General features: G+C 34.6%; 1 protein-coding gene across 12 annotated transcripts in view; it reads right to left on the reverse strand.

Moving 5' to 3' along the window:
- RPGRIP1L (RPGRIP1 like) overlaps positions 1 to 13077 on the reverse strand; it is an 83895-nt gene that overhangs the window by 52761 nt on the left and 18057 nt on the right. For 8 of the 12 annotated variants that reach the window (XR_011326540.1, XR_011326541.1, XM_069793674.1 and 5 more), the window contains 3 exons: positions 9186 to 9291; positions 5357 to 5503; positions 2921 to 2994 (listed from right to left, as the gene is read on the reverse strand). Coding sequence is in view for 9 of the 12 variants with exons in the window: in XM_069793674.1 (XP_069649775.1) it covers positions 2921 to 2994; positions 5357 to 5503; positions 9186 to 9291 (327 nt within the window). In the remaining 3 variants the exon portion in view is untranslated. Of the gene's footprint in view, positions 1 to 2920; positions 2995 to 5356; positions 5504 to 5548; positions 8113 to 8163; positions 8986 to 9171; positions 9292 to 13077 lie in introns of those variants that run through there. The other 4 variants (XM_069793677.1, XM_069793676.1, XM_069793675.1 and 1 more) reach the window with 4 other exon arrangements.

A 13077-nucleotide genomic window follows, 5' to 3' on the forward strand; every position in this document is an offset into this window, starting at 1 on the left:
GACAGCCCACATAGCTTTGCAGGTTTTTCAGTCATGCTGACTGAAAGAAAACTGCCTGTTTTGATGGCTATGACTACATAAAGTGGTTCTGAGGACATATAAGTGCATTTGTATCTAATATATTTGAAGAATGACCTTAAGATTAAAGAAAAAAATATTATAGCATGAATTGTAGACTCTAAAGTATATGGATTCTTATATTTACATATAAATAAACATATATTTATATATAAACAAGAGTTTATATTCCTGATTTGTGATCTTCATAAAACCAGTTCTCTCTCTCTGTATTTTGTCTTTTTCTCATACTATATCTATCTCACCTATTTATACAGTTCTCTAGGCATATACCATCCTACAGTGTGATAGAGTCTTTTAGAAGCATTGCTTAAGTTCATGCATGCTGTAAGTCCTACAGTAATATATACTTCACTCTGCTATAATTTTGAAGATAATATACAGCAAATATAATGCACTGAACCCACAGTCATTTCCATAATACTGCATAGGTACAGAAGAGACACAGTATGTTCTATAATTCCTTAGACTTACCACTCTTCAAAGTTTTATTGGATCCCATAGGGAAAGAATAAATCTTAGCAAGAGAAGATATCAAATACCCTTAGCTTTCACACTTCTGAAAATGTTTTCAAGTTTTAATGACCATGATACCTAGTTATATGTGCATTTGTTACCTTTAGGTATAATTACTTCACATAAAGATGTAGCTACACATTATTTCAGTTTTTCAAAAGACTATGCTGGCAGAAAAATCAATAACAGTTACTATGATAGTAATTCAGAATTTAGATGTTTAAGTGAAGAACATTTCAGAAGACAGGTTTTATCCAAGTTTATATAATGCTAATGTTTAGGTCAGTTTGGATTGAGCCCACTTCTGTTGCTTTCTTCCTTTGAATTTTAAGATTATTTTTACTTGAATTCATGTGGAATTTCTTTCACATTTACTGTATTTCACTAGAGTTGGAGCCATCTGGGTAGCTATAAATGGTCAACCACATCTGGCACTGTTTCCTTTGGAGGGAGTTTAAGCATTGCTAGATTTGCATTACAAGGTCATATGAAAACAATTCCTCCAAACGTTTTATCCAAACGAATTGTTTTCTTGGATGCTGACTAAATAATAAGAGTCAACTGACAAATTCATGCTTGTTCTTTGCAAACTTTTCAGATCCAGTTCTGCAGTCTTGGCTTTGGCAAAATATCATCACCTTCAAATGAATTTCCAAAAAAATAACATTAGCAAAGAATGGGTTTATGCCTCTTTTCCTATCTGGCACCTGTGGACACTGGCCTATTCACTGCTAGCAACAGGTAAGCTGTACTGAAGTTGCATTGTTCAAATGGGCAACAGAAAAAGCTGGTCATAAAACACTAGTTATAATTAAATGATCCATTTCCCTTTCTAATTTCTTGTTACCTATATAGTAACATAGAATTATGAAACATGAATCAAAGTTTAAATGGGAGTATATGAACAGACACATCATTTTAGGTAAAAGAAAAGCCATATTGTATATTACTGTGTTATGAGAGAACCATATTTAGATTTATCTAGTTAAACATCTTTTTAAGTTATGCCACTATGATTTAAATAGAACAGAAAATTTCAAGCCAAGATTATAAGCTGATTTGTTAGTAAGAGTTATTTCTCTGCATAATGATAGAGGAGAAAACAAATCATAATCAGAAATATTTATAACATTGTCAGACTTTGGAGGAATCTACAACAATGAACTTAAGTGAGACAACTGACCAACTGTCCCTACACAAAAGTCTAAATATTGTGATTATACAACTGTTACATCTCATGTAAAAAAAAAAAATGTTTTAAGCTATTTGCACTCACCATTTTTTACTACTATAAATTTTAATTTCACTATAGAAAGTACAAAAGGTATAATAAATATTGTAAGAATACCATAGACAACATTTGATATCACTCACATTGCATTTAGTCATTGGCACTTTTTTTGACAGACATCACACTGACAAACCAAACAAACTTTAAGAGGAGAAATAATTTTGATTGCAGAAAAGACTTCAAGCATTTTACCTACTTTCAGAGGCAGTTATTAGTTCTAGGACACTTGTCTTATTTTCTAACCCTCTTCAGTGTAAAACACCACATGGTTTCACAATAAAAGGAAAACTCCATCTGAAGGTCATTTTTTCCTTTAATATGCTTGTGGCAATTGACTATAATCACTTCTTTTCTGTACCAGAGAATTTCTGAATCATATCTGGCAATGTATTTTCATTTTCATTTTAAGCACTGCTGATATAATTTATACAACTTACATGAGCCTATACAAAAACTTCAGGCAGAACCAGTACAAGTGAAATGGTAGCCATTACCAAAAAAACCCAACCACTCCTCAAAAATAAACGTTGGAGAAGCTGTCAAATATCAGACTTTACACAGGTCCACTGAGAAGTGCTGGAAGAACTTACAAAAGGTTCAAACACCCCTTTTCCCAAAACAAAACAAAAATAAACCCAAAGGAATATATGTCTACCTAGATGTATTATTCTTTCAACAATAACCCTAAAAAAAGAAATTATTAGAAATTCAAGTAAGAAGTGTTTGCGTCGATGTTCAAAATAAAGTGACTTTACTTATTTTTTTAATTAGATTTTTTAAAAGAAGTAATCTACTATTTCGAGAGTATTAGAACAAGTATGGAAGCTGCTCCATTTCAACAGAACAGATGAAATACAGACAGAACACCATAAAAGTTTCCATATACACTTACTGATATGACAAACTGTAGCATGAATATACTTACACTTGTACACAAACACACAGTATGCATATGCACATTCAAGCACACAGTATAAAAAGACCTATTAAAGAGGACAGGGATCAATTTTTTTATATACAGAAACCATAACTTACCTGTTATACAGTTTATCATAGTTTTCCCTCAAGAGTTCCTTCTCTGTTTCTAGATCATTTATTCTTTCCTGTAACTAAAATGAAGAAGGAAGTTTCAAGCAATGCACGGCACAGAAGGAAATTACAATGAATGTGTAGAGACAATTTGTTAACAATTTGTAGGCATTGTCAGGCTTTCATTTGTTCTTTTTATACAATAGTCTCCTAGAAGCTTCAAAATAACACTTGTTTTCATCACATGGATTTACAGTTGGCCCAGACAGCCTTTTTCATGTATACGAAGTATTTTTTATTGACCTTATAGAAACAAGTCCTTGCTTTCAAAATACTCACTAAAGCAGGATATGGTTTTAAAGGTATGAGATGCTTTAACCCAGAAGATATATCCCATGTGCATTACAATAGTTTAAATGTTTGGAGGAAATATCTATGAGGTAACCTTGGTTCATGTAAAATACACTCAAAACAGGTAAACCAGGTGGTAAAACTAAAGTCACTACAAAATGTAAGAAAAATAACTTTGTAAACTCTTACTACTCAGATGTTGAAGAGAACGAGGAATAAAAGACTTGATTTTTAGCCCTATATCTGGGTGACTGTTGGTGATGACTCGAATCTCTGAGAGCCACTAGACAAAGAAATAGAAGTGACTGATTTGAACGCCTGAGTAAAATGTAATACTACAGTGTACTGTAATTAAACCAGGTTGAAATATTACTAAAAAACTAGCAATATGTGATCAATAAAACAAGTATTATGATTTTTTTTCCGGCTAACAGACCAGTTGTTTAGTGTCAGAATTGACATGAAATCCTATGCTTTAACCTCAAATATTGTCCAAACAGTGGTGCAGTGATTATGTGCATGGGGACCAGGTATGCTTCATGATTCTATGAAATGCAAGCAGCAGCCACAGGTTTTTCTTTTTAATGGGACTGAAGTATATATATTACCAGGTCAGTCTTCCAAATGTGTTTGAAAGGTCTATTCACATCTCCGCAATTAAAAGGTATCCCATTGCTGTGGTGCATTCCTCCCCCCGGGCTGCTCTACAGTCTCAGGAATTCCCATTAGGCCCTGGCCTTTGTGTAATGATTTGGGCAGTTAAGCATCCCTTGACTGTACCAGGAACTCCTGCATGGCTAAGGTGGGGAGTGGCACTGACTGCACCAAGAATTCCTGTTGCCTGGCTGAGGCAGGGAATGAGAGTAGGAATAATTAGTCATCCCCGGACAGCCTTGGAACATCCCTTACCTGGATCATAGCTCAAGTGAAATGGTACCAGTGTTACTGGAGTTCCAGTAATTTGCTGATGAATAAAGCCAATCGTCTTGCGAACCTATAAACAGTGGTCCTAAGTCAGGCCCTTTGAGCTCTCCTGGACTGCAGTGGGCTGTGACCAGCATCTCCCTCTGAGGGGGACGCCTCAGAGCTTGCAAACTCTCCAGTTTGTGAAAATCAGAGGAGCATCACTGAAAGCTGACAACAGGACCTGGTTTGATACCCTTCACTCCTTGAGGCTCAACCCTTCGGCCACTGAGAAAATGCCAAGACATTTGACATGAATATTTCACTGAACTCGAGGGGAATTTTTAACAGGTATACCTTTCTTTGTATATGTATATCTTAGTGTCTGTGAGCACACGTGTGTGAATTGACCCAGGTATCCTATAGCAAGTATAGTATAAATATTGCCCTCTCGAATCTATAACTAAGTCACTGTTGTGATTGTAGTAAATTCTATTGAATCACTTTGTAAATGTTAAAGTGATCAAATTCTGATAAAGCTTCTCAATTCACCTCAAACTGTGAGTGAACCTCACTGCTGCTACACACATAATCCCTTTAGACGTAAACCATTAACCGAGCCTGGGACTAGGAGTGGATCCAGCTGCACCTCAGCTCAATCAGGAGTTTAGAAAGCAAGGGGGGGTCTTCTCTGAACATCATGACTGAAAGCAAGAGGCCTTCTCTGAACATCATGACTGACCGGGAGGGTCTTCCTTACCTTTTTGTATTCCTTCCATTACACATAAACCATTGCCCAAGTCTGGGACTAGGAGTGGATCCAGCTGCACCTAAGCTGCATCAGGAGTTTAGAAAGCAAGAGGGGGTCTTCTCTGAACCTCGTGACTCAAGGGAGGGTCTCCCCTACCTTTTTACATCTCCAGTCTTTGTGCAAATCATAAAAAGTCAATTCTAACTTGATTTTTCTTTGTATACCTCATCCATGTATTAAGTAATGAGTGAACCTTGCCATCAAACTTTGTGAAGTGACACTTTTATAAATTCCTATTAAATCACTTTTTGCTAATACCTTTGACGGTGATTCTTTAAGAGGTCCAAATTACTCATTCGCAACACCCATCGTTAACTTTTCCCTTAACTATGTGTACTGCCTAAAGGAGATTCTAGCTCTCTTGAACACAATCTCACCTCCTCTGTCCTTTGGTTTGAAATAGTTACTGATTGCAATTCTTTTTCAAGATGGAGGCACTTTAACCGCTCCTCTTTAAGCTGTAGATTCAGTTCATCACCTTTTGCTATTAAAGCATCATGGCTGGTCTTCAAGTTCTTTTGGTTCTATGAAAAGGAAGGAAGGAAAATCCAGGAAAAAAAAAAAAAATCACAATAAAATGTTACAGTGGTCTCTCACAGTACTATTTAATATATATTCTCAGTGTGGTCAACAGGAGACACTCTTGAACTAAGTAATTTTCATAATGCATGGCGAGGAGAAGGTGGCATTCTTGTTGCTCTCACAAACATTAAACCCTCAGTTCAGTCATGATGAAAATGACCAAGAAATACATCTGTTAAGCAATTAAAAGATTTTGCTGTGGTTACAGTGGTTAGACATGTGGACCAAAACCACTGCAGTAGCAAGCAAAAATGAATGTTGACCACAGTTATGTTAATCACAGAGCTTGCCACAGCTCTGTTAACCCTTAACTGTAAATATATAATTGTTTCATAATCCTAATGCACTCAATTCTATTTCCTTACTAGCATTAATTTAACAAGGGACCTATGATTTCTTTTACATTTTAATTTACTTCAATGGATTGTATTAAGGCACATTTAACCAATTTTAATATTAAATGGAGGATGCCGATAGAACCTCTATTTCCAGAATATTAAAGTTATACTGCCTACATTCCACAAGGCTTTAATAAAGCCTCATTCATTAAGAATTTCAATGTAAATCACATTCAAAGTATGACTCAGAACAAAACAGCCCAAAAGCCAATCTCCTGTTTAATAAAATGATTATATGAAAATTTATATCAAATACATGTATGAGTATAGATAACATTTAATGATTGTACACAGAAAAAAGTTAGCTTCATTTTTTCCGTATAATATTCCTACAAAGTAGTTAAATGAAGAAGCTGAATGTGAATCCTGTACAAATTGTTTAGGTTTATATGCTGTCTGAATAACCTAGAAACAAACAAAACACACACAGAAAACCCAATCACCAACCTCATCTTCAGCCTTTCATATCTCCTTTCTCAGTAAGAAAAATATCATGGAGAATAAATAATATTAGTAGTCAGTCTTATTTCAGAAAAATAATCAAGTATATTACTCGTCAACTTTTAAAAATGTCTTTAGTGCTCCTCTTGCTCTGTCCTATATCTGTGAACTGTATTTCAATAACTTCAAAAAATGACACCTTAAAAATAATTCTTTTACAGTCTTTTCATTTCTCTCCAAATTCCTTTCCTTCCTCCTCAAAATCAGAATCCTTACAGTCTCTAACCCTTCCAACTGCCCAAGTGAACTCATCTTTTCTTCCCCATCTCTCAGCTTCAATTTTTTCCTGAAGTTCTTTTCCATTTCAATAACTTGTCACTTCGACCCACGACATATAAAGAAAAAAAACCCAAACCCCACCTTTGCAAAGCTGCCTTTCATAGACAATTTCACATCTCTTTCCTTAATTTCTAAAACAGTTGAAAACAAATTCAACAATCACATTCATACTACTGAAACATCTTATTAAAACCACTAAAAATATCCTCCTGAAAAATTTCCTTTCTTCACCATCATTCTAATCCTTCAGTGACCATTTTGGATTAACTTTTCTCATTAAATTTAAGGGGACCATGACTTCGCCCTCATTATTATTATTTATTTTTCACCAAAATGCATTCTTTACCTGGATATTCTTCTTTATCTGAGTGTTCTGTCAGCGCTTTTTTTCTCTTATGCACAAACTGTTTTCTACTCTGCTCTCCTTAAAGTATCCCAAGACTCGGGTCATGGCAACAATTGTGATGATGATTTTAGTTTAATATTTCTCATCTGGAATTTTGTTTCTTTTAGAAACTTACCTCGATATTGTTGTCAATTAGAAATAACTCATTTAAAGAAAATCGATATATGCCTCCTAGAAATATTGCACAAATGAACATAAACTCTCTCAATTACAGTTGTGAAATTGTTGTACCAATTGTTCAAGAGAATTAATTCTTTATAAAGTATTTTAAATTGTACTTGGACAGGTTAGCATATTTCATATTACAAATCATGAAATCCTGAATGTTCAGTCTGTAATTAAAGCAAATAAATATACCAATGAGATCAAATATATAATCCAAACAGTTTCAGCGTCCTTTGTTCTTCCAAGCGGATTGCACAATTCCTTCATTCAACTGGCTACATTAAAACTCTATCAACAAAACTGTCCTGTAAATGTTTGGTAGCAAGCTCAACTACAGTATCATTAGATAGAGCAGGATTATAGGCTCTTATCATTCTGTGGTTTCACATTTTGGGCTGACTCAAGTTTAAAGCTGAACATGGAGGAATTACACAGGTTTCAACTGGTAGAAGCTGAAAGTAAATGATAGTGAAGTCAATAGGCAAAAAAATCATCAAGATAAACATAAACACTGCTCTGCTGATAAGTACATGCCGTCTAAACTAGAAATTTTGGATTTTACAGTTATTCACATTTAGTAGATGCATGTTTCAAACATTCAAATGATGGCAAATGGGAAAACCATTGTATCCATTATCTTGTTAAAAAAAAAAAAAAGAGACTGAAAACACACTCGTCCTTTTCAAAAACGCAGCTTTCACTGGGAATATTAGAAACAATGTCTTCAAATACCAGTGTGAATCCTAGGCATGTGTTTCTATTCAGCTGCTGCCAAGAAAGAGGCGTAAGTACTTGACGTTTGCTGTAAATTACCAAAAAGTCACATATGATTTAAAATGGAACAGTTTACTTATCGCTTTCTACTTAAGAACACAAAAAGCCATGTGAAACCTGTCTCCCCTGGAATTTACATTCTACATAGCTCACCCTGTGAAAAATTCGATTTGAGCTACTAACAGAAGAGCTGCTTTGGCAAAGAAGATACAGGTATTACACTGAAGGGAGGGGAGGGAAGCAAAGCAAAGCAAAACATAGAAGCAGAAGAACATGGGGCAAAAGGAATGGAACAAAAGTCTAATGGCACAACTGTTATTTAGCATACTAAAATAACAAGAAGCAGGCAGCAGTAGGAGTTTACAAGGCTATCTAGTGCTTTCACCTCATAAGGCTAGGGTACTTTATAGAGCTCTATTGCATGTAGGATTCCTACTCACAGGAACTCTCCCATTTCTAAGTTATAATCATACTACCCCTGTCTGTATGCATATGGAGTTCTCCAAATATATATAGGAAGAAGCAGAAGAATGCTCTATAACTAAAACCTATACGGAATCAACTATGCACAGTTGCATGTTCTGGTGATATTTTCACAAAACTGCTCTTTTTATAAAGAAAATTTATTACTTACAGTGGCCCTCTAAAATAATTTCCATGAACTTATGAACACAAGCCCTAACGTCAGAACTCTGAACAGCCAAACCTCCCCAACTTTATCAAAGACTGGTAAAGCGAGGGGGGTTTGGTACCCTTTCTTTGGTAAATCAGTACATTCAAGTCAAAGACCTCTCTTTAAATGATCAGGAATCTCTTTCGATAGCCAGACAACTCAGTTCATTCTCCACAATCTGACTGGGATGGCCTTGCAGATAAAATCTTTAAGACCTGCTAGACCCTTCTGGGGAAAAAAAAAAAAAAAAAAAATTCAAGACTAAAAAAATGCTACACATTTGGAGTAGCTTGAGTACAATGTATTATGCGGTTCATTTTCATGTACCCAGCATTGATTCAGAGTCAAGAACTGTGTGTATTTATTTTCCATTTATGCATGCTCATGTGACAAGAGTAAAGGAATGTTACTGACCAAATTGCAATTACCTCTTGAAGCTGGAGAAATTTTCCTTCCATTGCTGAAAGAGCATTGCTTTTCTCAACCAGCTGTTTACGGACCTTGATCATTTCCACGTTGTCCCGAATGTTTAGCCTTCAAAATTATATTAAAAAGAAATGCATCATGAGCTTAAAGATACAAAATGAATTATCTTATTTTGTTGTGAAAAGTTGAAATCCTTTGCCCATCAGCTTTCTACAACACATTTGGGAGAAGATTTAGTGTGTAATACCCAAATTAATTTCTTGTTCTATAATCCACATTACAGAATTTAGGTAAATAAACATTCTACCACACGATGACATTGCAGCTTCAATCAATACATATGCATCTTTGTTCATTGTATCAAACTATATATGACAGGAAGAGAAAACAATCCTATACCTAAAGAGATTATTTTCCATTCACCACTTTTCCACCCTCCAAAGTATTTGGTGCCAGTACATTACTGTTTTACGGAGTTTCCTCTTAGAGTTTAAACCTATCAAATACTGCTAAGTGACTTAGCAATTTATACTGTAACACCTTAAGGCTGGTGTTCAAACAAGCTGCAGGTGTGTCCTAACTACATGAAAATCACTTAATAACGATGTAGATGTTCTATATTGTCACAATTCTAAGATTAATTTGAGAACATACTGTTTAATAGAAAGGATATCTAAAATAATTAAAAATCTAAATAAACATTTACTTATATGTTTTCCCTTACTTCAAATAGTGAAACTAAATCCCATTATTTTCACAGCTTCTTCAAGTACGGGGAGAGAAATCAATTCTGATTTGTATTAATATAAAAGATGATAAAAGCAGAATACATCTTTAGCATTTGAAAAGGTAATTTCTCTTCCAATATTTATCTATTTTAGACATATTGGACGAATTGTCACAATGCCATGCTGGAGCAAGAAAATGGACTACAAAGCTTACACATCTGTAAACCAGCTGAGTACGTGAAATACTTTCCTTTTATTCTGTAAAATATCAAATCCTATTGTGTTTTGGCATTGCCCAGTTAATTGTCCTTACACAGAAAATAAACACTCACAAACCCGAGATTTTCCCCAAGCAACAGCCCTAACACAATGCTAAAACTATCATGTGTCTAAAACATGTTAGCTACATAAATTAAAGTTGTGGTGAGTATAGAGAGCAGCACTGTCTCATGCTTGCTATTTAAAAGCTAATGTAGTGGCACGTTTTTATTAATCTTGTTCCACACATCAAACAAAAGGCTCTGATGCCTTCAAAGGCATTTTCTTTTTTTTTTTCCCCCCTTCTTTTTTAAGCAGGGGGCTTTTTTTTTTTTTTTTTTTAAGCAGGGGGCTCTTTTTTTTTCTTTTTTTCTTTTTAAGTAGAAAAAGGAGCAGATGATAGTGAAATTTATGATGTACAGATGTAAACCCCATGGCTCCTGACAATCAACATTAACTATTTTTTCAACAGTGAATGAAACAGCATTTGATTTAAACAGGTTTGGGGTACTGATATTATGAAGTAAATTATTCAAATTTGGAAGTAAAAAATTACTTTTTTATTGGGATCATTTCAATCCTTACAATTGTAAGAGTATTTACCTCATGAAATGTCTAGCTACAGAAAGCACGTACAATTAATTTATTAGTGCATTACATTGATCACAATCTCAGCTCTCATTATAGGCTAGAGCAACGAAATTATTTCTCTACAGTACTTCTACAGTATTTTATTTATTTAAATAAAATATATCTAAGAAATGTCCAATGCATCCAGGTACATGGCAAGGAGCTTGCTGTTGAAGAACAAAGTAATTTCAGATTTTGTGGGCAAGGCAAAGTTAATTGAGGAAGATTCTGTCAGGAAGATTCATTTTTCTATAAATAAAGTCACAAAACAGTAGAGTAGAACAGAAATTGATTATCTACACAGCTTTGGTCCTCCCAGGTAGTTGATGTATTCTGCTCCCAGAACATCTGCCCAGGTATTCTGATATAACTTAAAAATAAGAGTTATATACAGATTTGATATAAAAGTCAGTGCTACCTTTCACTTAAATAGATATATTTTGCTGGAAGAGTAACAAAATAATGTATAATAAAGCTGTACTAAGATAGCTCATTCAATATTTTCTCTATTGCCAAAAAAGCCAAAAGCCACAGAACCTGAAGACATGGAAGTAGACCTGGAGAGCAGAAGTTCGAAAAATAAAAGGAACTAATATCCCTTTTGAGGCAGTAACCAGAATTAATGGGCATACTGATTTAGCTCTAGCACGCCTTCTACCACAAGTGCAGAAATGAGGAACATGAACTCTATCCTTCCATTCTAAACCTCATCTTAAAGCTGTATTTAAAAGTCTGAAATTGGAAATGAAGTTAGGAGAAAGTGACTCTTTAAAAAGCTAAGAATTATGTTTGGGGTTAATGTCTGAAATACACCAAAGAGACAATCTATTTTCCAGACCTCTTATCGTTTGGATTAAAAGCATATAGAGTGGGGTCCCAGTAACAGGCTGGGGACCAGCTGTGTGGGAATGGGGGACTGATAGCAACCTACACCAGAAGGAAATGATTAAAGAAAGGATCTTGACCTGCACTATACAAATTTATGCCAGTAAATCCCAGATGGCTAAGATAATAAAATTGAGGTCTAATTAAACCACATCCCTTGCATCTTGTCTTTGCTTCCATACGAGCAGGACATGGATACAATACTGAGACTACTCTTAGAGAGTCCTGACTATTTTATCAACTGGACCAGTAGCTCGCAAACGTTCTCCATTCACATTCACAACAAGAAAAACAAGCAAGTAAAAAAATATCACCACCATACTTCTCAGGATCACTTACGCTCTGCCTGGCAAAACAAACAAAAGGTTTCTAGGCTAATAGTTCTCAATCACAAATGCATCAATGGCCAAGATATATACATAGACTCCCAAGCACAGAAGTAAAGAATAGAACATCAATGTGCAATACTCTTCTCATTTTACAATGCTTAGGAACTAACAGGATTATATGTTGATATACATTACGTTCTTTCCTTTACCTCTTATTTCTTACAGGAAGTCAAATACAAAGGGGGTAAAAACCCCAACAGTGTTTACCTTCTAGTAGCACCTTTATATTGTAATTGATAGTATATTTGCACTAAGCAAAACATTAGCATTGCATCAACAGATCTAGCATCTAAGTTTTTAAGATTATTTAAATACCAATATAAAATTCTGTATTTGTTTGCCTGGCTAAAGAGCTACCTAAAAATGAAAAAAAAGTCATGATCTTTAGGGAAACTGGTTAAATATGAAAAATCAGATATGGAAATGCAAATATAAGGGTTTTTTTTTATATTAGACATGATTTAGCAAATTCATATACATGCTGTAGTCTCTCAAAACCCTTTAAATAACGCATTGTGACTAACACATTCCACATTTTATTCTAGGTCTGCAATGCTATAATGCAAACACAGAAGTCATGAATGTGTCAGATATGATACTCCTGTCCAAAAATCCACACATTTAATAGCTTTAATTCCAAAATCATGTTGCTGCAAAAAATGCCAGAGGAATTAAAAACTGACTGGCAAATAAGTTTTTGCATTAAAAAAACCAACCAAACAAATGCAGAAATGTGCAAATGCCAAATACCTGTTTCACAAATGCATTTTGGGGTGGCTTTAAAAATGTTTTTGGAAAGTACCAAGAGCAATTAAGTTATTTGAAGCTAGCTGCTTGCAAAATGTGATTGTTTAGACAATGTTTTAACTTGCGCACTGTGTATTATAGACATCAAACCATGAGGTTATTATGGTTTTGGCCATCTTTAAATTAAAAACAGTCAAGCTAAATGCAGTTAAATTTTGTACTTAAGAAAACATGTTTAGTCTAACAAGCCACAGGCC

Source organism: Haliaeetus albicilla, chromosome 10, assembly GCF_947461875.1.
Source record: "Haliaeetus albicilla chromosome 10, bHalAlb1.1, whole genome shotgun sequence".
NCBI classification, from domain to species: Eukaryota; Metazoa; Chordata; class Aves; order Accipitriformes; family Accipitridae; genus Haliaeetus; species Haliaeetus albicilla.